Genomic DNA, 27,164 nt, shown 5'->3' on the forward strand with positions numbered 1-27,164 from the left:
AGCCCATGAAGTTGGCACCGCAGCTGGTCTTCAGATCAATTGGGTGCAGCCGCTGTCATTGCCGGTAAGGGAACCGGCAGTGAAGCTGCGCTTTTCAATTGGCCCAGCAGCGGAGGAAGAAGGGGGGGCGAACTTCCAAGAGACAGCACTGCGGCCCCATCTCCCAGAAGTGGCTCCTACCCCCTCCAGTGCCAAATGTGGCACCGGAGGGGGGAGGAGACGAACAAGCGGAAGTTCCACTTTTAGGTGGAACTCCGCTTTAATTGTAATGATTTAAAAAGTCTATGTCCTGTATGATCAAAAAAAAAAAAAAAATAATAAAGAGGAGGAAGGATTCCTATGACTTTAAGGTGCAGAGACATATCCTGAGGTGTGGTTGCACAGAGCTATCAGGAAATACAATTTGCAACGTTGACCATTTTAACTGCCTAGCAATAAAATAAATAAATAATAATAAAAATTCTGAATATTGAAAGGTGTTTAAATAAATAAATGTATAGCCTTTTTGTACATATGCTACACTTATTTGGAAGAGATATATTGGATATGAATAGATACAGTGAGGGAAAAAAGTATTTGATCCCCTGCTGATTTTGTACGTTTGCCCACTGACAAAGAAATGATCAGTCTATAATTTTAATAGTAGGTTTATTTCAACAGTGAGAGACAGAAAAACAACAAAAATATCCAGAAAAATGCATTTCAAAAAAAGTTATAAATGAATATGCATTTTAATGAATTAAATGAGTATTTGACCCCTTCGCAAAACGCGGCTTAGTACTTGGTGGCAAAACCCTTGTTGGCAATCACAGAGGTCAGACGTCTCTCGTAGTTGGCCCCTAGGTTTGCACACATCTCAGGAGGCATATTGTCCCACTCTATGCAGATCCTCTCCAAGTCATTAAAGTTTCAAGGCTGACATTTCAAACCTTCACCTCCCTCCACATAGTCTCCAGACCTTAATCCAATAGAAACTGGCTATACTATTCCAGGACCTTCATGTGTTTCTTCTTGAGCCACTCCTTTGTTGCCTTGTGTTTTGAGTCATTGTCATGCTGGGATACCCATCCATGACCCATTTTCAATGCCCTGGCTGAGGGAAGAAGGTTCTCATCCAATATTTGAGGGTACATGGCCCCATCCATCATCCCTTTGATGCAGTGAAGTAGTCCTGTCCCCTTAGCAGAAAAACACCCCCAAAGCTTAATGTTTCCACCTCCATGTTTGACGGTGGGGATAGTGTTGTTGGGGTCATAGGCAGCATTCCTCTTCCTCCCAACACAGCAAGTTGAGTTGATGCCAAAGAGCTTGATTTTGTTCTTATCTGACCACAACACCTTCACCCAGTTCTCCTCTGAATCATTCAGATGTTCATTAGCAAACTTCAGACGGGCCTGTACATGTGCTTTCTTGAGCGGGGGACCTTGTGGATGCTGCAGGATTTCAGTACTTCACAGCGTAGTGTGTTACCAATTGTTTTCTTGGCGACTATGGTTCCAGCTGCCTTGACATCAGACAAGATTCTCCTGGGTAGTTCTGGGCTGATTCCCCACCGTTCCCATGATCATTGAAACTTCACGAGGTGAGATTTTGCATGGAGCCCCAGACCAAGGGAGATTGACAATTATTTTGTGTTTCTTCCATTTGCAAATAAATCACACCAACTGCTGTCACCCTCTCACCAAGCTGCTTGGCGATGGTCTTTGTAGCCCATTTCAGCCTCGTGTAGGTCTACAATCTTGTCCCCGACATCCTTGGACAGCTTTTTGGTCTTGGCCATGGTGGAGGTTGGAATCTGATTGATTGCTTCTGTGGACAGGTGTCTTTTATACAGGTAACAAGCTGAGATTAGGAGAACTACCTTTAAGAGAGTGCTCCTACTCTCAGCTTGTTACCTGTATAGAAGACACCTGGGAGCCAGAAGTCTTGCTAATTGATATAAGGGATCAAATACTTATTTCACTCATTAAAATGCAAATCAATTTATAACTTTTTTGAAATGCGTTTTTCTGAATATTTTTGTTATCCTGTCTCACTGTTAAAATAAACCTACCATTAAAATTATAGACTGATCCTTTCTTTGTCAACGGGCAAACGTACGAAATCAGCATCTTTTGTTTATTCAGTTTTGTTAATAGGAGTCGGTTGTTTCCAGAACCCAATAGCTCAAGGGGAATAAATCAGAATGGCAACTCATCCCATACAGACAGCCTTGTCTGCGGTTTCAATCAGGCAAATCCTGGCTCAAGGCCACCAGCTTCTATTGTGTCATCTTTAGCTAGTTGATTGTGCTCTAGTAATTCTTTGTCACATATTAGAGAGATAGAGACCTTGCTCATTAAAGGACAAAGTGTCAGCATCTTTTGTGAAGCTTTACTTTGCCAGTACTCCTTTGGCACTCCAGCCTCCATTGCAGCCAGCACTAAAATCCCTAGTATTGGATTTCAAGGAGAGCAGAGACATCACAACCACTGGTCATGCAATAGCGCTTTAGCCTAGCAATTACCTGACCTGGGCACCATCACATGCTTTTCCATACCAAAATGCATCAGGTATTGTCACTGCCTGTAACAGGAGCAGCAGGGAGCCATGGCGTGGCAAGTATCGGGGAAGGGGGGGGGGTCCTTAACACACCAAAAAAACCCACAAAACACACAACCACTACAGTTTAAAAGCAGATTTTTTTTTTTTTTTTTTTTTAAATTTGAACACTTGACCCTTTAATGCAGCACTAAACAAATTACATGTTGGTTTATGTAAAAGGTTTTAATAACTTAAAATGGAAAAATGTTATAAGTTAAAAAAGGAAGTGATCAGAACAAAAGATTTAAAATAAACAAAAACTTTCAGGGTTTTGATATTTATCAATGTGTACCTGATGTAATTCCAGGGAGGAAAATGACTGGCTGTCATCATGGTGCATCCCAGCTAGTCTAGAGCAATGGGCTGCACACAGCAGAGATCCCAAGGCCCCATTCACATGGGCGCCTCCGTGAAGCGAGATCTGCTTGCTCAGCGGGGGATCTCTCCACTGATCCCTGCTGAGCAGACGGATGACAGGTCAATGTCCGCTCCTCTATGCAGAGTGGACATGGACACTCTCATCTATGAGGCAATCAGATAGAAACAGACCACCTGTCCGTTTCCATCCAATCCACCAGACTGATGGGGAATAGGTCTCACATCCGTCTGTTTTTGGTGGATAAGATGGCAGCGGACACATCAGTTCCGCCTGGAAACTGACAGGTGGAATTAATTGGATCGCCTGTGAGAATGGGGCCCTAAATGTCAGTTTTTGTGTAGGCATTTGTACTTTAAAATAAATAACTGGGGTTATAGATGTTCTAAGCAGAATGCTCCTTTCCGTTCAGACTAATTTGTTAAAATCTACATCCAAGAACTGACAGTGATAGGGAAAGTGGGAATAGAAAAACAAAACTAGTATATGAGTACCTACAAGCCTTTTATTATCATCATCCTTCCATATCTGTTAAACCAGTTTTCCATGAAAAGTCTTACTCAAATTATTAGAGCTGCACAATGAATAGCACAGAGGTCATATATACATATGTACTAACAAGGTAGTAGCATTCTTATAAATAAATATACATCAGTTGTCAAAGTCCAATAAGTTGTACTGGAGACATGAATAATCCACATGACTGATGTTCGGCAGCTTTTCTGTTGCATCAGTGAGACTCCAGTGAAAACACTTCAATTTCCTGTGTGCACGCGCAACAAGGGTATACAGGCTAGAGCAGGTTTATCAATAGTATGTACAGCTTCTAAAATGTAGCAGACTACCTATCAAAGTCCAGTGGTTCTATAAAAACACTACACAAATCAGTCCTTTTTCACCCTTTGCCATGAGCCTAAGAAACATCATCTCAAGAATGACTATATGTATTTTTAACAAACATCAATCGACCCATCATTCAATCCGCTCTCTAAAAACCATGGCAAAACGTGTCCCTTTTCCCACCATGCACCACTTGGGACATTAAATGACAATACTGAAAATATGAAGTTGACATGCAAGTGGCCATATTGCTAGCATACAAGTGTTCTCTGCCTTGGAATCGGTAGATCCTAAAGGCACACTAAATGCTCAACACCACAGACATCTCATTGTTGGTTCACTATACCCTGCCCCCAAAAAATGTGGTCTGATTGTTTTGTTTTTCTTCATAAAAAGTCCCTATATCCAGGTTTACTCCGTTGTTCCCTGTCCCTTTCTTCCAGCCAATCTGAACATGGAATCATAGTGTCAGAATCTAGCAGCTAAAAGATGGGACCAAAACTGTAAAATAAAATTGATTGAAAGATTGTGGGCAGCTGTTCAGTAACACTATAGAAAAGCACTTGGATTTGCACGAGGGTCTTTCTGGTTCCGGTACCGGAATGCAAGCCAAACACCAAGGATCTGAAAAAAGAATGCACACAGGACATCAGATAAGCACACAACTACTTTCTTTTACAAAGAGCTACCTAATGATTTCATTTTCATCCAAGCAGTTTGTTAAAGCATATGCAAACTGACACTGCTAGTCTGCGATTTCCTGTTTTAGCTGTAAGATGTAGATGCCCTCTTTGTGTTTTTTTTTTAATCATTTATTTAAGTGGGAAGAGGTTTTTTTCCCACGTTGCTTAATTTTTGATAAGCGCTTGTCAAATGTGCTGTGAACGCTACAAGGTGAGTTATCATAAACTTGAATGGAAGAAACTGACAAGGGAGCAGTGGCATCACTTCCTATTTTAAACTGGCTTTGGTTTTCTGCTAGCAGACCTAAAAAATAAAAAAAAAAAAAAAAAAAAAACAAAAAAAACAGTAAAGGCCCATTTGACTGTAAAATGTTTAGTGGAGCTATTCTCTGGGTGCTCGCTTGGTACCAGTACTATGTCTAGTCTATAAAATTACATTTTCTCAAAGAAGAATGTTGGTAGTCAGCTGTCTCTGGGTAGTACAGGGAAGCTTATGTAACAGTCATGATCTTTCAGTTTGTTTTCATTACAGAGAACTACACAATATTTCTGAAAAGAAAGCCCATAAATAGCAGTCACGTGAAATGGTTATGAAACCAGGAAGAAACACACTCTTTTGTACTGTTTGCTAGAATGCCCATTACATGTTAAAGTGGTTCTAAATTTTTTTTTTTTTTTTTTTTAACGGAAAATAAACATGCTATATTGACCTGCTTTGTGCAATTGTATTGCACAAAACAGCACCTTACCTCCTCTTGGGGCCCCCTGCCAGTGCTCGCTGCTCCTTCTGCCATCCGTGTGCTCCCCATAAAAAGCCATGTGCTATAGGGGCACATGGGCGAGTACGCCCCTGCGTCTGGTCATGTGCGTCCATAGATGCACACAGCGTGGCTCAGCCCCCCTCTGCTTACAGGGAGACAGAAGAGAGCCGCTGCAGATGGGAAAAGCGCTGGATCGAGTGACAACTCAGGTATGTATTTAGGGAGGTGGGGAGTGATACAATACAACCACTGGGAAGTGTTTCCCCTTAATGCAGAGAATGCATTAAGATGAAGAAGGTTTGGATCCCGTATTGGAACTGTTATTTTGGTTTCATGCATGATGCATTTACCTCTGTGAAGCTGAAGAAGAGTCCTACACCTCCAAGGATTTTCAGGGCTTCACCGGCATGGTTTAACATTTTGTCCCCACAGGTTTCACACGAAGGATGTGGATGCTTACAGTCCTAATCGTAAAAAGAACAGAGAGGCCTTTGATAAGCACAAAAGGTGTCCAAAAACCAAAGTGCAACAGATGTGTGGGTGACTCATTTGCTCTCATAACAATATGGTCTCTTCATCAGATCAGTTTCAAATGTCAGGCAAGAAAAAAAATCACTAAAACATATGAGAATAAATGCGTTAAATATCAAAGCACATACCGCGTCACAAAAAGCATATTCCTCATTGAATTCTTTGATATTCGTGTTGTTTAACAGACCGCAGCAATTCAAGTTTTTCTCCAACTCTCTCCGAGTGACATTACCGAGGTGGGTCCAAGTGTTGTTCAGGAAGTGCTCCTGCAATAATCAGAAGGTCTTTAAATACAGTTCTATACATATACAACAAATAAAAACAAAACCTACACAGCAACCAGCTCACCAAAAATTACAGCTGGTGCTTGACATTCTGAACCTTCATTTCTATTTTTGTGAAGGGAAGCAAAGGTCTCCATGACCACACTGAGTAGTTTCCAAATTCTTTTATTGTAATGAAAAGAAACAGACAGACAATGCTGCCACATAATGTTGTAATATGTTCACCGATTTATGTGGGACATTGTTGTGTGTATGTACACATGCAGTCAATGTTGACCGAATGGTTGATTTGTCCAACTGAATTTTAACATAGCAAGGGAACAAGCTGAAGACTCTTTGATGTGTTAATCATATGCAAGTCTATTTGAACATTTCAAAGGGTATTCAGGTGGTATGTTAATCTAATCTAATTACATATATCTAAAGAGGACTTGTTGATGTTGATATGCGGGAGTGCAAATTGGGGCGGTTTATAACTGCAACTGTTCACGGCTGGGGGTTGTTGTCTGTTTGAAAGACTAAAGCTAAATTGAAAGGCCAATCAAATTGCTCAGCCATTCAATATTTAGTGAATATAACACGGCATTCAGTCTATAGGTTAGTAAGTGAGGCTTGTGTGTGGAAGTTAGGCTTGTCTGTATGGGGGGAAGTGAGGCTTATCTGTGTATGCACACTCGGACCTAAGACATGGGGTTCTGAATTATATCTCCTCTGTCGGATTTCTTTGTCATCTGTGGACTTTGGACTTTGTTCTGTGTTGGAAGTCAATAAAGTGCATCTCTCTGGAAGAATTGGGTTGCTGCGGAAGAGTACTTACATCATCATCATTATAATAATACTTACTTATTAATTATCTATAATAACCCAATATAATATTAATATACTCGATCACTACACTGGTGCCGTTCATGTGACCAGAAGAGCATTTTTGGACTTAGTAACAGAAGTCGGTGGTGACAACAATCCTGTGAGGTGGACAGAAGTCTGATGAAGAACCAAGAGCTGTGCTGTGACTCTAATGTCTGGAATGTCTGGTTGTGACATAAGAGAGTCTGATCTACAAATTTAAACAAGTTGGGAACCCCAGAATTATTCTCTGGAGACCGGAAACAACAACAAAAAAAGGACTGTGTCGTGTACCAGAAGACCTGAAGTGGAAGCCAAAGGAGTAACTAATGCGGTGAGTAAAATATTTTCTTTTTTTTAATTATTAGTAATATAGTCAAAATGCTTACTCAGTGTGAAGCTAGTGTCAGTTCTGATAAAGTTAACAGATGGGTATTAAAATGTATTAAGCGCCATGGCGGTCCTTATGAAATTCCAGAAAAATGTAAGCAGACGTGGACGATGATGAAGGAATTTTTAGAGAAAAATGTTTTTGATAGCAAAATTTCAGAAAGTAAAAGAAAAGGTTGTATTATACAGGGCTTGTTATCTTGCTGTTTAACAATGGAAAGTTCTTTGAATAATAAGGTTGAGGAAATTACCCAGTTACAGAAGGCAGTTGCTAATAGCAACAGTGTTTGTGAGAGGTTACAAAACCAATCAGACACCGAGACAGTAAATTTAAAATTGCATGCGGTTACCATTGGAGAAGCTTTACTTGAGAAATCTAAACATTGTGATGAATTATCAGAGGAAAATGAGAGATTAAAATTAAGAATTATGGAATTAGAGAAGAGATCTCAGGAATGCAGATATGCATCAAATCTTGGATTCAGCAATCTGCAGCAAACAGAACCTCATATTGAATCTGATAATTCATTACCAGCTGCCCCCACTGTGACCACCACAGTTTATAACAATAATAATAATACAGGTGAAGTTCAGCTTGTAATGAAGCCATTGAAACCAAAATTATTAGACGCAATTCTTAAAGAAATAGGAATGGTTCCATACCATGATTTAAACAGATTTTTAAAATGGTTTTGTGACGTGCAGCAAGTCAGAGATATGTACAATCTCAACCCATCTGACTTAGAAAGAGTTTTGCAACATTCTGTAGGAAGTGGTCTTTGGATGAGAATTAAACAAATCTGTATTCAGCCTCTGAGAACAAGGGACATATTACTGGAATTATTATGTGTTTTGTATGGTGTACGTTCTGATGTTACTATTCATGGAAAGATCCAACAAATGCAAAATGAATCTCCCTATGAATTGTCACACAGGATAGCAACTATTATGGAATTATTGGTCGGTAATAATCTTGCATTTGAGCGTGGTGGCTCGATACATATGAGTATGTTTCTAGATGCTTTGCATGAAGATATCAAACAAAATATTTTATTAGTTACCCCAAATCCTCATGATTTAAAAGACATATTGTTGAGAGCAGACCATTTATGGAGAAAGTCAAATGAGCAGACTGTCAAAATTGATTTAGCCACATTGTTTAGGACAAATACTGAACATAAAGATCAGAAGATAATATCCTATGATAACACCCAGAGAGGACACTCCGGGTCAAACATAGGTGATATTAATATGAAAAACAGAGCTGACCAAAATAATAATAAGAAAAGGTCAAAGACTTGGATACCGTTTTCTCAGTTAAAACACAAATATGACCAGCTGAAAATTGAGTATGACAAGATGAGAGGGGAACGTGATACATTATTAGAGCAGTTGAAGGGGGTACAGGGTGTCATGAATGTACAAGATGTATATTCTCCAGATCTGTCTTTGAATGCAGATGACACTTCTCTAGCAGTGGGGGTGAATTAGCTCCAAACTGTAAACGTGTAAATAGTGTTTTGTTTTAACTTCAAACAATGTTTAAGGACCTCGCTAATTAGTTTTGTTGGAGAGTTTTTTTGTCTTTCAGATATTGAAATTTAAATGACGGTGAATAGCAGAAGCACAGTCTGAAATTGCTGGCTAGTGGGGGAGAAACGCTGAATAGACAATATATCACTATACATGGAATTATAAAGCATTCATGGACTCTCTCGGAATTCATCAAGCAATGGACCTTTTTTTCTTTTTTCTTCAACGCCCTAATTTTTAATTTTTCGCCTTTTCCTGATATATTTTGCTTTTCATTTTTTATTTTCTTTATGTTTTATTTCTTGAACATTTATCTTAAAACCAAAGAGAAGCATTTTAACCTAAAATAATTTTCATAACATCTGTACATATTACATAATGCTTATTGATCAATATATTTGACATCTAAGGTGAGATGCTGCACAATGGCTTGGCATAGCATAAATTTTAGTATGTTGGGTGGTTTTCCTAAATTTATAAGAGGGGTGAGTGAAATTCATCACTCTAGTCATGATTTGAAAATGTGTTGATTCAGTTGTTTATAATATGCTAAAGGCTATGACATATATGGATGAAAAAGACCTTTCTACCTTTAATGGTGAAGATACTGGCAAGAATTTCCACTGCCGCTTTGTCTGGATAGAAGATCTGATAAACACTGATGTCAAGCTGATTCTATCTGAACCATCGTGTGGGGGTATATCTATATGTATATGTTGGTATACCATTCAAGTGTAATTATGGACTGAATGATCCAAGTAACTGCTCTATTGAAGACAATGAGTGGTCGGCCTACAGCAAATTACAAAAGCAAATTGTGGCTGGCAATCAACAAATTCTGATACTTGACAGGTACACATCCCAGTCATCATTGTTCAAATTGAGGAAATGGAAAGAAGCAGATGTGAATTGTAAAATGCTTGCAAGATGGACTCATGAATGTCAAGTGCAAGAAAATAGTTTAAAGCACAGTTTTTACTGCCATATCCAAACCTTTTGACCTTGAAAGTGAGTGCTGGTACATTGATGGTTCTTCTTACTATAAAGATGAAAGTAGAGTGTTTGCGTAAAAGCATCTTTAAAAATGAAAAGCTTGAGCCTGGAGATGAGAGAATCCTGGACATGTGGATTGGAGTTCCCAGAGCATACCAAGTTTACGTTCAGTGAGATGGTGAGAGATGTGAGAAAGTCAGACCGAAGAATGGACTGTGACATCAGCTCATCTTTGCGCAATATTCAAGATCTTGATGTGATATAATAAGGCCTAACAGCTATATGGGCTACTGACGTTTACCAAATCCTTTTCTAGTCATGGTCTAAAAGTTATATTATCTAATAACTGTTTCATGGGGATATTTTAGAGGCTGGCGAAGAGAGATGTAACCAGTTTCAACTTCATATTTTATATGAGCCATTGTAAAGCATCCAGTACCTTAAATCGTACTGATATTTTTTGTTGTTTGATTTATGGGTCAGTTCTAGTAGTTAGAACCGACCCAAGTGGGGGTATATGTTGTAATATGTTCACCGATTTATGTGGGACATTGTTGTGTGTATGTACACATGCAGTCAATGTTGACCGAATGGTTGATTTGTCCAACTGAATTTTAACATAGCAAGGGAACAAGCTGAAGACTCTTTGATGTGTTAATCATATGCAAGTCTATTTGAACATTTCAAAGGGTATTCAGGTGGTATGTTAATCTAATCTAATTACATATATCTAAAGAGGACTTGTTGATGTTGATATGCGGGAGTGCAAATTGGGGCGGTTTATAACTGCAACTGTTCACGGCTGGGGGTTGTTGTCTGTTTGAAAGACTAAAGCTAAATTGAAAGGCCAATCAAATTGCTCAGCCATTCAATATTTAGTGAATATAACACGGCATTCAGTCTATAGGTTAGTAAGTGAGGCTTGTGTGTGGAAGTTAGGCTTGTCTGTATGGGGGGAAGTGAGGCTTATCTGTGTATGCACACTCGGACCTAAGACATGGGGTTCTGAATTATATCTCCTCTGTCGGATTTCTTTGTCATCTGTGGACTTTGGACTTTGTTCTGTGTTGGAAGTCAATAAAGTGCATCTCTCTGGAAGAATTGGGTTGCTGCGGAAGAGTACTTACATCATCATCATTATAATAATACCTAAATATTAATTATATACTATATCACTACACATAATGCTGTGGATCATGTGTGATAACTTAGCAAAGGTGTTGATGGTAACAAAATGTGCTTCACTACATGGCATTCAGATCCCAGCTCCCACACCAGCACAAGCCACACACTATTTATATATGTAGCACCCTGGGGTTTAGTCAGGGAGCTCCTCACAAATGTACTTGCCAAAAGTAGTCATCTTGGTTGATTGATAGAGATTGATTTCTCCCTGTTTGGCCTTGTTACACTTTTCACTTCTACCACTAGGTGGCTGGGAACTTGGTGGTACTAGATATAAGAAGGGCAACCCAAGGTCAGTTTATGGGTATATGGGGTATCTCAGCCAATGGGCAGGGGTTTTCGTGAATCCCTTGGCCTGGTGGGAGATCCTATATATTTCGGGTGAGGTCAGGTGATCGCTGTTCTGTGCCTCCTGGACAGCTGCCTGGGTGGACGTGTGTCGTACGCCCCAGGCTGCTAGGCCAGGGATTGGGCCTATCCCGGAGGCATCTGGCCGCCAGACTGTGTGAGGGCCTATCCAGAAGTAAGAGGACAGCACAGGGTTGGGACTGCGGCTTGCAGTCCAACAGAAAGTGACGGTTCTGTCGGCCATAGAACCTGTCAGTGGTCAGAGGTAAAAGGGAAGCTGTCACCACAAAGGGACCAACTACCTTTACCAGGGACTACAGTGAGTAACTGAAGAAAGTCCCGGAACCATATTTTCACCAAACGGGCATGGTGGAGAATCAGGAAAACGTCAGGCGGTGATCAAGTCAGGGACCCAACCCACGGAGACGCTTGCAGGGCAGCCTTGTGTGTCAAGCCAGAGACCTCACCAGTTAGCAGGGGTGAAGCTTGAGAAGTATCTGGAGTGCCAAGCTAGGGACCCAGCAGGGAAGCGTGGATGACATTTGAGGAGATACCACCGCCAACCTTGGAGGAGCTCAAGGGATTCAGAGTCAGTGAATCAGAGGGTCTAGTGAGAGACGGGGGCTCAGTGTTGAAGAACTACAAGAGGCAGCTGTAGTGGAGCTGAAAGAACTGTTACGTTTGAGTTATGAACTGTTAAAAGCACTGTTGCCATAGGAGACAGCATTCCTGCATGTGCAGAAGTGGCGCCTTGTTGGGGCCTTTCCCTGCACGGCTGTCCTATTGAAGTCTCGGAGTCTGCCAATTGAATCTATAACTAAAAAGGGTATGCTGGCCCTAACCCCCTTTCCCCCCAATAATACAAAAAGGACTGTCACAAGAAATAAAAACCTCTTTTACATTCAAGAAGCGTCTGGCGCCCAATGATTTTCACCATCTTTGCACCCACTATGCCTCAACCACTACATGCTGAAGGATGTCAGCTATCTTTGGCCTTGGAGGTCCTCATTAGACTGGACAAGGCCAGAGACCTTGCTACATATATAAAGGGTGAAGCCACAACCTCCTAATAGCAAACAGTGCTCCCGATTTCCAGCACTCCTTGTGTGCATTGGTCTGTTCCTATGGTGCCTTAGGCAGTAGAACAGAAGGTCACCTTCCAGCTTGCTGATTAGACAGCCCATTAAGTATTCGATTTTCTTTCCTTCCACCACAAGTTCAAGGAAAGAAAAGTCACTCGATTCCCCCATTACCACAAATGTTTTTTCTTCTTTCATCTAGAGGAGGAGCTTTCTCAGCTAAGCACATCCTCCTACCTTCAGGTCTGGGCTAAGGGCAGATAGATTCTTGGAAGTTAATGCTACATCAATCATCTGCACCTACTTAAAATAGCCATGTCTAAAATGCTAGGGGGTGTTTTTCAAACTGATTTCTCAAGCAAATAAAGCATGGAGACATGGATAGTAGGGCGGGTTTGCTTTGAAAATTAAAAATTAATTTACATAGGGTTTTCAGTTTGTGGTGCTAAAATACAGTAAAGTTTCCGCTTTAAACGCAGGAAAAAAAATAAACCTTGTTTCTTAGATCAAAATGTTCCTGTGTTTAAATGTACTTGCGTTTAGATGCATTCAAAGCATCCAATCTGCCCTGGTGTCACAGAACAGAGAAAGTTTAACGTACCTGTACATTCTATATCTTGGGAGTACAGTACGAGACACAGGCAACTTATTCATACACCATGAATGCTCAACCTGTGGCCTCCAGCTGTTGCGGAGCTACAAGCCCCATTATGCCTCAGTCTTTGAGTCAGGTTTGTAACTCTTAGCCTTGCAATGCCTCATGGGACTTGGAGGGCCACATGTTGAGCACCCATACAAACGATTGAATCCTGGCAAGCTTTTGAGGACACGCCCCTTCAGGCACCTCCCCTATAACTCCACCCCATTTTGAGTCCTTAGTTTTGTAGCAAACAATGTAATAAGCAGTAATAAAGAGAATTCTGGGAGGTGGCTTGTGTCCTCTGCTGTACGCCAAGATATGGAATTTATAGTGAAGTCGAAATTCCTCTAAACTTTTACTGAACAATACAGAACACTGGCATCCTATTCATAAACCATACAACATCCCTAAGCAATGATAGCGGGGGGGGCGCAACAACTAGGCAAAGTGGGAACTGTGCCAACAGGCCCAAGAAACAAGGGTAAAAGCACAGGTTCAGAGTGCCACTGCAATAACCTTGCAGCCGATGCTGCCTCATCAGAAGATTGGACATCCACTTAAAGCTTTGAAAAAAAAAAAAAAAAAAACACACAACATGAACAGAAGACCAGGTGGGTGCCTCACAGAATTGGACGACATAGGCTTGGTGCCTATAGGCCCAGGATACTCCAACAGATCTGTAACAGTGAAGGGGAGCCATTTGTTTTGTTGAACAAATTCGTCATCCACCATGCAATGGTGGACTTTGAAGGAGGATGTACACTGCCAGGTCCCTCAGAAAGGACAAAGCAGGGAATCGGTTTTTCCAATAGAAGCATTCACCTTTTAGGTACACTTCGACTACGTCCAGGCATTGTAGAGAGAGTTCCTTTGGAGGCCTAGGAGCAGGGAACAAGGATGGTAGAACAATGTCCTTACTGAGATGGGATGCTTAAACCACCTTTGGCAAAAACTGAAGGCCTTGGGTGTAATACAACCTTGTCGTTGTCAAGTGTAAGGAAAGTCTGTTTAGAGGAAAGGGCCACCAATTTAGAAGAACGTCTGACAAAACATAGCGATCAAAAAGACTACTTTGCTGGCAAGGATCTAAAAAGGGGAAATCCCTGATAATGGGTTTAAAGGGTGGTTTCCACAAGGCAGAGAGAGTCAATAAGGGTCCAGAAAAGCAGGGGTGCTGCGAAGGGGGCCTCAAACAAGATACACCTCGACTAAAAGTTTTTACAAGATAACAGCTAAAAAGGCATTGAAAAAGGATGGGTAAGGCCGAACTCTGCCCTTTTAGGGTGCTGAGAGCTAGGATTCTGATCAAGACCGGTTTGTAGGAGGCCAGAATCGGACGGAGAGAGTAATCTCTAAGACTGAATGGATTACGCTCAAATCAAGCGAATACTAGAGCATCTGAGGCCAGAGCTAGGGAATCATTGGTTCTGGATACAGAGGAAGCATGTTGTTGTATCTGGAGTACCCCATTTTCAACATATCAGATGAAACCCATCTAGATGAATAGACCACCATCTTTGGTCAACTTGTGCCAGCTGAGATAATACACCTGCCAGTTGTCCACTCCTAGGACGTGGACTGCTGAAATCGCTGGGCAGTTTCTTACCATGACAGAATCTGGCTTGTCTCCCACAAGGCAGCTAGGCTCCTCATGTCCCTTTGATGACTGATATATTGTTTAACTGCACCTGAACTGGGTGTGTCTTTATAAGGGGTTCCAGTGCTGGAGAGACAGCCTGACAGCTCTGAGTTCCAGAATGTTGATGAGGAGTTTGGCCATTTCTTTTGATCATATTCTTTGCACTGTCAGGAATTGGCAGATTCCTCCCCAGCCTGACAAACCTCCATCTGTTGTACATTTTAAGAACCAATTGTAGGAGTAGGAAGGATTTTCCCACTGTTAGTGATCCCCCAGGACAAGACTTTCTTGTTTTGGTGAAAATAAGCATGGGGATATCCAGGCTGATAAATAGTTACCTGGAGAGTTCATGGATGAAATGGGGCACTATAAAAGCGTATCGCCTTGAACAAGACCACCATTAATGCCAGAACGCTCATGGCAGTTCTTATTGTGGGATTCCTTTTTGAATCTCAGCTGTTGAGCAGGAGCTCTTAGACGGTGTCTTCAAAAACCTGCCAGTGGCCAGTCACCTGAAAGTAAGTGCTTATAACCCATAGTGTATGAATATGTTGCCTGTGCCCTGTACTGTACAATAAAGATATTTTTCTTTAGACATATCTAAACTAAATGCACCAAATCACATGTAAAACAGAGTGAATATACCATTTAAAAGCATTGCATGCATTTAGAAACCTATACATATGTCATGGCCAGGGTGTATGAAGCCTTAGAATGTGGAATAAAATTGTGTGCAGGAAAAAGGACCGTAAGTTTTCCAGGGATCCACTAGAGCTGCACGATTCTGGCTAAAATGAGAATCACGATTTTTTTTTTTTGCTTAGAGTAAATATCATGATTCTCTCATGATTCTCACGGCATAACATCTTTCAAATTATACAAAAGAATTGGGCTAACTTTTCCGTTTCGTTATTTTAAACTCATTGAAGTGGATTTTATTCCCAAAAAATTGCGTTCGAAAGACCACTGCCTAAATACAGTGCGACATAAAATATTGCAACAACTGCCGTTATATTTCCTAGGGTCTTTGTTAAAAAAGAAAAAAAAAAAATTATATTTATTTATATGAATGAATGAATGATTTTTGTAAAGCGCTGCAAATGCGAACTGAATCGCCTCAAGGCGCTAATGCGTTTTGTGCTGTCATCCTCTTAGAAGAGGAAGGTCTTGAGTTTTTTCCTGAAGGCCAGATAGTTTTCTTCCATGCGGATGTGAGTCGGAAGAGCGTTCCATTGCCGAGGTCCCTGGACTGGAAATCTACGTTCTCCCCTTGCTTTGTAGCGGTATTTGGGAATGAGGAGGAGGTTTTAGTTAGATGATCGCAGATTGCGAATGGGAGTGTAGTGTTTTATTTTCTCTCTGAGGTATTGAGGGGCGTTACCTTGTATGCATTTGTGGGTGAGGCAGAGGGTCTTAAATGTGATCCTATTCTTTACGGTTAGCCAATGTAGGCTCCTCAGGGATGGGGAAATGGACTCCCAGGGTTTTTTTCCTGTTAGCAGTCTTGCCGCTGCGTTTTGGATGGCCTGTAGGCGCGCAAGCTGATATTGGGGTAGTCCTATGTAAAGTGAGTTTGCGTAGTCGAGTCGGGAATTGATGATTGTTCCGACTACTGCTGCTTTGTCCTCTTCTGGGATGAAGGGGTTGAGTCTGCGTAGCAGGCGGAGGAGATGGTGAGATCCGCTAACTACTGATCCTATTTGTGCATCCATTGTCATTTCTGAGTCAAAGATAACTCCAAGAATCTTGGCTTTGGTGCGCGGAGAGATGGTTTGTCCTAAGATGGTGGGAGGAGTCCACGGGATCTTGGTTTTGGCACTTTGGTTAGCGTGTAGGAGAAGAAGTTCTGTTTTTGACCCGTTGAGTTTGAGGGAACTAAAGGTCATCCAGTCATCTATCAAAGTGAGGCATTTCTCTAATTGCTGATGGTGGTCTTTTTGTCCGGTGATGCAAAAGTAGATTTGGGTGTCGTCAGTGTATGAGTGGAAGCAGAGGTCTGATTCTTTGATGATTTTGAGGAGTGGGTGGATGTAGATGTTGAATAACACTGGTGACAGGGTTGAACCCTGAGGGACTCCACAGGAGATTGTTCGGGTTTCAGAGGTGAATGCTCCTAGTTTCACTGTCTGAGACCGATTCTCTAGGAAGGATGCAAACCATTTTAGACTAGAATCTGCGGCTCCTGCTACTTCTGTGAGGCGGACAAGTAGAGTATTGTGGTCCACTGTATCAAAGGCTGCACTGAGGTCTAACAGTACCAAGAGGCATGATTCTCCGTTTATATAAGATATAGATAGATAGATAGATAGATAGATAGATAGATAGATAGATAGATAGATAGATAGATAGATAGATAGATAGATAGATAGATAGATAGATAGATAGACACACACACAGACAGTATTTATCAGCATATAACACGCGCTTTTTTCCCCTTAAAGTCAGGGGAAAATCGTGGGTGCTTGTTATACGCCGATCCCCACTAATTGTGATCGGAGCGATCGCCGCCGACATACACATAGCCGAGTGTAGATTTAAATATGGCGCCGGAGTTCGCAGGGACTCGGCGGAGCAGAACGAGCGCCGCCGAGATCACAGGGACTGGACGGAGCCGAGATACACATAGCCGAGTGTACTCGGCTCTTCTCGGCGCCGCTCACAGTCACGCCCAGTCCCGCCCTATGATGGACATAACACAGGTCCAATGGCGGGACTGGGCGTGACTGTGAGCAGCGCCGAGAAGAACTGAGTACACTCGGCTATGTGTATCTCGGCTCCGCCCAGTTCCACTCTGCCGAGTCCCTGCAATCTCGGCGGCATATTTAAATCTGTCCAAGCCTGTAATGGACACTGGGGGCAAGGCTGCAATGGACACTGGGGCAAGGCTGAAATGACAAGGCTGCACTGACCACTGGGGCAAGGCTGCACTGGGGCAAAGCTGCACTGACAAGGCTGAACTATATATGTATGTAATTTTCTATAAAAAAATATAATGATTTTAACTTGTAAGCAACAAGTGTCAGAAAAAGGTTTAGTCTTTAAAGTGTTACTAAACCCACAACAGTAAAATCAGTCTGTATATGCAGAATAGCATGCTTGTTATACTCACTGTAGAACTTAAGGGGGTAATCCTCTGTGTTGTGTGAAAAGGCTCTTTGATCCTGTATGGACAGATCCTCCCCCTCCTGTAGGGTCTCTCTTGGCAAGGCCAGAAAAGACACAGTGAGGGCAGTAAAGCTGCACATGCTTAGTTTGGTCTCTATTGCTGGAGAGAATATTTCCTTGTTGAGTTGATCTGTTCAGGTCACATGATATTAACATCATACATTTGGGCGTGTATACAGAGCCTAGATGACAGCCCAGTCCCTCCCTCCTCCTCCATGCCCAGTAACTAAAAGAACACAGTGGGTGGGATGTCACATCCTGATTCATGGATGATCCACCTCCCATAAAAGCATGAGGACACAGGCTGTAGTGAAAATCACCTCCTACCTGAACACTCAGCACTCGGGCAGTTTATCACATGACCATGGTATACAGATCAGCCACAAAGGCATATAGTGCCAGTATTTTAACGTAAAAAGAAAATGTATAAGCTGTGGGCACTGTGGGGTTGGGAGGATGAACTATTTTCATATTACTGGGTTTAGTAACACTTTAAGTGGTTAAAGCTGACCTCGTTTACAGACCAAAGTTCATTCCTTTGATCTAAGGGATCTAAATGTGACTTTGTTTATAGTCATCTCCCAGCACTGACAATGTTGTGAAAAACTTTGCAGGTTGCCTGTTTTTTTTGTTTTGTTTTGTTTTTTGACAGCTGAGAACTCTCTGCATTTGTTACATGAATGAATCATGGAAATGCTGCATAGAGATTGTGAAGGGGAGGGGGGTGTTGAATCAAGATAGTGATTTTTTTTTTAACGATTTATCGTGCAGCTCTAGGATCCATCTATTCTTGTTACAAATTACCAACATTAAAACATAACAGGAGCACAAGGACTTACTTGTTGTGATCTGTTCATAGCCAAACAGGAACAAGAGACAACCAGTTGGAAAATAAAGATGAGTATTAACACCACCATGTACTATGATATTTAAGGATGCATAAAGCCATTACCAGGAAAAAAATAAAAAAACTATTAAAGAAAATTAAACACACAGCAGGCAATCGGGGCAATAAAAAATGGTTCATTGGTAAAGGAAATGATAACCTATAGGAAATCAAGCAGGACAGTGTGTCAGTAGCAGTACACATGATAATGTACCAGTTAGGACTGCTTACCTTATTGCTGTCCTGCTTGTGTCATAAAAAACACTAGCCCAAAGCAGCTGCAGACGAAAGGTGAGAGACTAGAGCCACACATCAAGAAAAGACACGCTGTGTGTGTGGACAAGTGGCAGTCTCACCCTGAAACCACACCCCCAATGTGTTTTTCCTCCGCCTACCAAAGCTTAGTCATGGGGAGTGAGTATGCACATGAGTAAGCACAGAAAAAAGGGGAAAACAAAAAAATTGAAAATTGACTTTCCCTCATCATTTCCGGACATGCGCGGCTTTCCTTGCCACATGTGTCCAGAGACGTACCCACCTGATGTTCCGCTGCTGCACATTTGCGTGGAGGGTGCAGGGAGGGGCCTCCTTGATGGCAGCCATTTTAGCCTATATATGGGGATTGAAGTGTCAGTCTCAGCGTATGTCTCGCATGTTTTGGGACATATGACTCAGAGCAGGACCGGCGTTTTGGCTCCTACTGTAAAGGTCAGTACTATGGGCTTGGATTTCTTCACCTACCTTTTTACTTTTGAATGGGGACCGATTACAATTTGGATGCAATGCCCGGGCACACTGTACCCCAATACTTCAGGTATAACCACTCAATAGAACTAAAAAGGTTTTCCTGAGGGCCCAGGGTGGATAAAAAAAAAAAAAAAAGGATTTTTTTGATTTTTATTACATTCATTTTAATAAAATAATTGTGGAGTAAAAATCTATCTAAAAGATAGTTTTCTATTTAAGATACATTAATAATTTAGTTTATTCAGCCTAAAATGGAGTTTAGTTATGTAGCATGAGGCTGTATATTCTGCAATATTTACATTGTTGGTAAACTCATTCAATGAATCCAAGCTCTGCAAGCCAAGATAACATGCACAGCATTGATGCATTCACACAATTTCACAGTAACCATGAGATGAAACAAAGTTCAGGAATATTCTTTTATTCCATTTTGTTTTGCAAATCTATGCACTACAAACTGTATAATTGAATCGGTTCTGATAACGCTGTTTTACTAACCTGATAGCTTGTTATTCTAAATAGGAAACCTTCAATTTGTTTGCAAATATTAAAGATTCTAACTACCAGCGAGAATAAGTGCTTACATTTAAAAAGCACCTGTCATTTCAGATTTATCATGGAAGCGCCTGTTAGCGGACATCCACTCACCTACTGCCGCCACGTCCCTCACCTTGTTGCGTCACTGCCACATCACCAGCTGTCCCATTAAAGTGAATGGGACGGTCAGCGAGTCAACAGCGGGTTAGAGGAGGAGCGGCTGCAGGACATAGATGATAGTTGCTCTCTGAAAATTATTATTTAAATCAAAGCCTTTATATTAGCGATTTAAATCGACTGGATTTAAATCAAATCCACCCGTTAGGGCCCATTATCTGTTTTTCAAATCCCCCTTAGAGGGTAGCTACCTGGACAGACTGTGCCAGGCCACAATCTCTGCTGGCTTTTGGGGTCTAGTAGCATTTTTGATCAATATATACACCTGGTTACCATTGAGGATTCCTATTAGGACAATCTTTCAAGTTCACATTACCAACTGTTTATACATGTATTAATCTAAATAATTGAATCGCCTAATTTAGTGCTCTTACAAATCAGAATTCCCCATTTAATAGGTTTCCCATTTAATATGTTCTTCATCTGTAAATGCCGGGTTATAGAAATAAGAGATAAGATGAGCTAATGTAGACCTTTTAGTGACATAAAACTTTTAGTATGTAATTACCCACGATACATCATGTTTTATCAAACGAATTGACTTAATTTTCTGGAAGGCTTTCATCTATGGATAAGACCCCTCAGTAGACTTTTTTACATCCTTTTGGGAGCCGACTCTCTGCTCCTTTTCCTCTCCCCTATTCTTCCCTTCCCCTTATCTCCCCCCCCCCCCCCTTCTCCTCTCATGGTGCACTGTTCCATGGACTGGATGCCTTGTGTTCTTTGGATGTTCTTTTAGCCATGGTATGTATATTAGAAACTTGAAATGTATTTAAACAATACTATAGATGTCGGTTCTCCCTTTTCAAAGTAACACGTAAAAATCTTTAAAATTAACCGATTATACTGTTTAGATAACTGTTTGATAGCATGTAATAATTATCTATCGAGAAAGTACATGGACATAATATTAATTATAATGTACCCCCCAGTACCAATAGGATCCCCTGAAGAAGCTATTGGTGAAACGCGTAGCAATCCATTGGCGCTGATATTGTAAATTCTGGTAGTTTGGCCTCCAGTCAGAATGGACCCTCTTGGACAACAGATATACCATTTTATGGGCCATCTAAGTGGTTTTCCATGTTCGGCCTCCATAGATAGATATACTTACACACTGGACAGTGTACCAATAAGACATGTCTATGTACTTTATCATATGTTTTAAATGTGTTTCAATAAATTGATATTTTATTATAACGTGAGACCATTTTCTTTCCTATTGGAATTATAGTGGCAACCTTAAAAGTCTGTTTTCTATTTTTTCCTTTTTTCTGTGCTTATATACATAATTGGTTGTGGTGTCACGCTCTTTTACATGCACACTCATTCACTAAAACATCACTTAAGGATACAATGAAGAGCATCACTTGATGGTGACTAACTGCTCCAATTAAGCCAACAAAAGCAATAATGAGTAAGAAGACACCAACTGCGATGACGCCCCCAATAATCTCGATGCTGGAGACTATTCCAAAGCTTTTTCCCCATGCCGCCACGCCAATCAGCAGCAGGCCAACCAGCTGAAAGAATAAAAACAAAACAAAAATTATAACAATGTTCAAGCAAGAGACAAAAGCAGATTAATGGTTAAAAATCCAACTGGTGTTTTAGTTAACCACTTCAGCCCTGGAAGATTTCCCCCCTTAATGACCAGGTCATTTTTTGCGATACGGCACTGCGTCGCTTTAACTGACAATTGCGCGGTTGTGCGAAGTTATACTCAAACAAAATATATGTCCTTTTTTCCCCACCAATAGAGCATTTGTGGCATTTGATCACCTCTGTGATTTTTATTTTTTGCGCTATAAACAAAAAAATAAATAAATAAAAATTAAAAAATAAAAATAAAAAAGAAGAGTGACAATTAAAAAAAAAAAAAAAAAAAAAAAAAAAAACTCCACAACACACAATGGGGTTGATTTACTAAAGGCCAATAGACTGTGCACCTTGGAAAGTGCAATTGCACTCTGCATTTGCTCCAGAGCTTAGTAAATGAGGTAAAGCTTCACTTTTCAAAGAATACCTAAATTACATGCAAAGAAAATAAAAAAAAACAGCATTTTTGCTTGCACATGATTGGTTGATGAAAGTCAGCAGAGCTTCTGCTCATTTACTAAACTCTGGAGCAACTGCTCTTGCCGTGTGCAATTACACTTTCCAAAGTGCAGTCTTTTTACCTTTAGTAAATCAACCCCAATATGTTATACTTTTTTGCTATAATAAATATTCCAATTTTGAAAAAAACAAAACCAAATTTCTTCACCAGTTTAGGCCGATATTTATTCTACTTTTCTTTTTTAACCATAAATAATCGCAATAAGCGTATATTGATTGGTTTGCGCAAAAGTTATAGAGTCTACAAAATAGGGGACAGATTTAAAATAGATAGATAGATAGATAGATATCTAATTTTATTTGATTTTTTTTTACTAGTAATGGCGGCGATCTGCGATTTTTATCAGGACTGAGATATTGTGGCGGCCAAATCGTACACTTTTGACACTTTTTTGAGACCAGTGACATTTATACAGCGATCAGTGCTATAAATAGCCACTGATTACTGTATAAATGTCTCTGACATGGAAGGGGTAACACTAGAGCAATCAAGGGGTTAACAGTGTTCCCTGTGTGTGTTCTAACTGTGGGGGGAATGTGGTATGTGGCTGACTAGAGAGGAGACAGATCGTGTGTTCATACACAGTATGAACACACGATCTGTCTCCACTCCCCTGACAGAACCGGGATTTGTGCGTTTACAAAATGGCATTCAAATGGAATATGTGCTCGACAAGAAAAGGCTGCGTTTGGCCTGCAGTTCAAATGCACCCCTTCTGCACATGCTACGTCCACAGAAACCCGTTCCAAATGCAGGAAAAACCATGCCCATCAACAAAGGCCCTTTTTACAGATTATTCTTATTGCACTTGTTTAATACTTTAAATCTGAAGAAGGTTTTTGCCTGATGTTCCTTTCTGAATACAATATAGGGGCTTTTGTCAATGATGTTAGGAGAAAAGAGAAAAGAGAAAAAAAAAAAAAAAAAAAAAAAAAAAAAAAAGGAAGAAGAAGGGGGGGGGGGGGCAAAAATGCACACCGTTTCTTGACCTTACTACAAATACAAACAAATAATGTACACATATGCTCACCTAGATCACCCAGAATGTCAGGAGAAGAAACATTTTTTTTGGATGGTGGATCATTATAATGGAAATATATAGCCAAATTGTAAAAGAAAAAAATATTTTTTTGCCCCTTTACTATTTTTTGGCCATCTTTCTTTTGATAAAAGAAAAACAAAAACATAAAAAAATAAAATAAATGATCAAGATTCATTAACATTTACCACCAAACAAAGGCCCAATTTATCCTGAAAAGGTATGCAAGGTAGAAATTAATTTGAAACGATCAATTGTGGTGAGATGTACAATTTACTAATACATGCAAAGATACAAAACCACTTTCAGGCGTTATGGGGTTAAGGTTTCACTTCCTTAAAATGGCAACTCCATCTTTCAGCTATAACAAAAACATGATTTACCAGCATTCCTATTTCTCCTTTGTGGCAAATAATGAAAGTTGATATGTTCCTCCTTGATCTGGTCACCCTTATGCCTCGTACACACGGTCGGATTTTCCAACGGAAAAAGTGCGTTCGGATTGTGTTGTCGGAAATTCCGATTGTGTGTGGGCTCCAGACTTTTTCCGTCGGAATTTCCGACACACAAAGTTTGAGAGCAGGATATAAAATTTTCAGAAAACAAAATCCGATCGCTTAAATTCCGACACACAAAGTGCCACGCATGCTCAGAATAAATTAAGAGACAAAAGCTATTGGCTACTGCCCCATTTATAGTCCCGACGTACGTGTTTTACGTCACCGCGTTCAGAACGATCGGATTTTCCGACAACTTTGTGCGACCGTGTGTATGCAAGACAAGTTTGAGCCAACATCCGTCGGAAAAAATCCTAGGATTTTGTCGTCGGAATGTCCGATCAATGTCCGACCGTGTGTACAGGGCAATACAGTCTCTGCAGTCCTAAATCTATCATTTACATATAAATGAAAAATAATTCCCAGCCGCAGATGGCACAGAAAAAAAAAAAAAAAAAAAAAAAAAAAAAAAAAAAAAAACTTAAGGGGAAGTGCGAGGAGAAGTAGGTCAACCACATCTGATGTAAAGCACGGCATCCATTTAATACCCTCGAACATGCCCCAACCATGCATTTATTACTGTAATCATGGAAGTACATTTGCACCATATATAATGGCTCCTATATTTGAAGAGGTTTGCAGGTGGCTATACAGCCAGAATGAAAAAACTTAAAGGACTTTAAAATGTTATTAAACCCCAACCTGTAGACCTCAAAACACCTTATTTACAGATCTCTGTTTTTCTTTTAAAATTATGTAACTTCATTCAATTCCTGCGCTTGGTTCCTGTGTTCAGATGACTTATTTCCTTTACAGGGACCCACGAAGCTACCCTTGCGTGTGTTGCAGGCTGGTTCTATGGACAAGTCCCCTTAGATCCATAGAAACTGATCGCCCCGACACCAAGCCACTCCCCCCTCCAGCTGTTGATTGACAGCAGCTGAAGCTGTGCTGTCCCAGGTGTACTGTGCATTTCACACGTCAGAGAAGTGATGCTGTGGATCTGGTGGCGGTGAGCAGGGAGGGTATTGGACAGCACTGGGTACTGGGAGATGTTGGACAGCTTGACAGTAATCCATTCATGTGCAAAATGCAGAGGGTTAAAAATGACACACATTCAATAAAATAAAAAAAGGACTAATTCAGAAGTATACAAAAAGGGACCCTGGTAAAAAACTACTCGGGAAGAAAGTGGCTACTATGGCAACCAAGGGTCATAATAGGGACCAATTATAAAGATACAAAATGTATTAAGTTCAAGAGTTGACAACTAAAAATATGCGCAGTATGGAAAGCAATATAAATACAACTTCACATATTCTAGATCAAGAATTAAAACACTGCAATGATGAAGTGTAGAAATAAACAAAATGGACATACAAAACATGGCACAAACAAAAAGTCCGGACACCAATTACCATTCACATAGAGACTGTCATACAATAAATATTGCTTGATAGAAATGAATAAAACAGTTGATATTCTGACAAATCGGTAGGTGTATGGCCCCCAGGGAAGTGGAGTCACTCATTGATTTAACCAATGCTGGTTTGGTGCAAGCGGGTTGGTACTAAATTAATTTCAGTAGGGGAGTCAATGGTTGTAAAATCACGTTGTTTCACATACACTCACTGACAATACGAATACAACCTTCTGTGGCCGATCAACCAATGACCAAGGCTGGCTGCTGAGTGAAGAGGTATACATGTGAACAACGCTGTTATGTGTGGGTTGCAAGACTGGCAGTCCATATAGCACACACCAGGGCGGCCACGTAAGGGAAGCAGCTCGGCTCAGCTGTTCCTATGAAGAACAATTGAGGATAGAAGTCCGTACGTTACCACATCCTGGTGTATTCTGATATTCCGTGACCTCCACTGTACGTCTGTTGCACTCTAGGTCAAGCAGGCTCCAAGGGATAACGGTTGATGGAGTTGGGTAATCCACAGCCGATGCCATTTAGGTCAGGTGGCAATCTGTGTCACCTTCCATGCCTGGTCCCTAGTACCTGTTGGAGAGGGGCATGCTGTGGGTGGCATCATGTGACTGCAGTGACGTCAACGGGTTTTTGCTGAACAGAATAGCTTAGCTTCGTCTGGACAAAGTAGTCTATGAAGACTATACAAGTATCTGCCCTGCAATCAATGTGGTTTCCTAAGGTTGGAGCTTTGATGCACATTAAAAATATATACAGTATATATTAGCCACAAGTATAACATTTTTTTATTGCTTTGTTCTAATGAAGTGTGGTGTATACATGTGTAATATATATATATATATATATATATATATAACACATGTATACACCACACTTCATTAGAACAAAGCTATAAAAAAATGTTATGCTTGTGGGTGCATACTCACAAATACACACAAGTGATATACCGCCCATCTCTGCATTTTATACCCCACTTCATGACCAGGCCATTTTTTGTGCTATGTCCTTTTTTTTCCCCACAAATAGTCACGGGATGTAATCCCCCCCCCCTCACACCGGAAGTGACACTGCCGCCCTGTGTCTCGCGAGAGCAGGGCATTTCCGGGTCAGTGGACTTCTAATGACACTGGCTGGTAAGGAGTAGTTAACATCAGGGGCAATAAAGGGGTTAACTGTGTGCCTAGCCTGTGCTTTCTCACTGTGGGGTAGGTGCTTTGACTAGGGAAAGGCATTGATCCATGTTCCTGCTTTGCAGGAACACAGGACAAATACCTTTCCTACTGACAGGCAGATCGCCGTTCTGCTTGTGTGCTGTATAATCGGCGGGTGCCAGCGGACAGCGAGACCGCTGTACCCGCCGATGGGCTCCCGCTGTATGTGATCACAGCGGGAGCAGGTCACCGGCAGTGCGCGCGCAGCCCAGACCTGTCAGACCACGTACATGATCTGCTACAGAGCGGGCGGCCATCCTGCCGCAGTATATGTACCGTGGGTGGTCCGTAAGTGGTAATGCAACTCTGTATTTATAAATATATTCTGTAACAATTTTTTTTTTTTTTTTTAATAAATTCAGGCACAGTGCTAGTATATGAATTTTCCTTGGTATCAACATCTTTCGGTCCCTGTACAGCAGAGCGGTCTTGATTTTAGCTGCAAACTTGTATCAACGGTTCAGGCTGGTGGTGTAATGGTGTCGGGGATGTTTTCTTGGCACACTTTGGGCCCCTTAGTACCAAGTGAGCATCGTTTAAACACCACGGCCTACCTGAGTATTGTTGCCGAGGTGTCTATCCCTTTATGACTACAGTGTACCCATCTTCTGATGGTTACTTCCAGCAGGATAATGCA

At 41.0% G+C, this 27,164-nt stretch overlaps 1 protein-coding gene across 3 annotated transcripts in view; it reads right to left on the minus strand.

Annotated features, from left to right (window-relative positions):
* Positions 1-3,446: 3,446 nt before the first annotated feature.
* Positions 3,447-27,164, minus strand: part of TSPAN31 (tetraspanin 31) — a 182,136-nt gene continuing 158,418 nt past the window's right edge. For all 3 annotated transcript variants that reach the window (XM_073613739.1, XM_073613740.1, XM_073613738.1), the window contains 5 exons: positions 21,579-21,746; positions 18,716-18,796; positions 5,903-6,040; positions 5,594-5,707; positions 3,447-4,423 (listed from right to left, as the gene is read on the minus strand). In XM_073613739.1, coding sequence (XP_073469840.1) covers positions 4,349-4,423; positions 5,594-5,707; positions 5,903-6,040; positions 18,716-18,796; positions 21,579-21,746 — 576 coding nt within the window. In that variant the 3' untranslated portion in view covers positions 3,447-4,348. The remainder of the gene's footprint in view (positions 4,424-5,593; positions 5,708-5,902; positions 6,041-18,715; positions 18,797-21,578; positions 21,747-27,164) is intronic.

This window comes from Aquarana catesbeiana, linkage group LG02, assembly GCF_042186555.1.
Source record: "Aquarana catesbeiana isolate 2022-GZ linkage group LG02, ASM4218655v1, whole genome shotgun sequence".
Taxonomy (NCBI): Eukaryota; Metazoa; Chordata; class Amphibia; order Anura; family Ranidae; genus Aquarana; species Aquarana catesbeiana.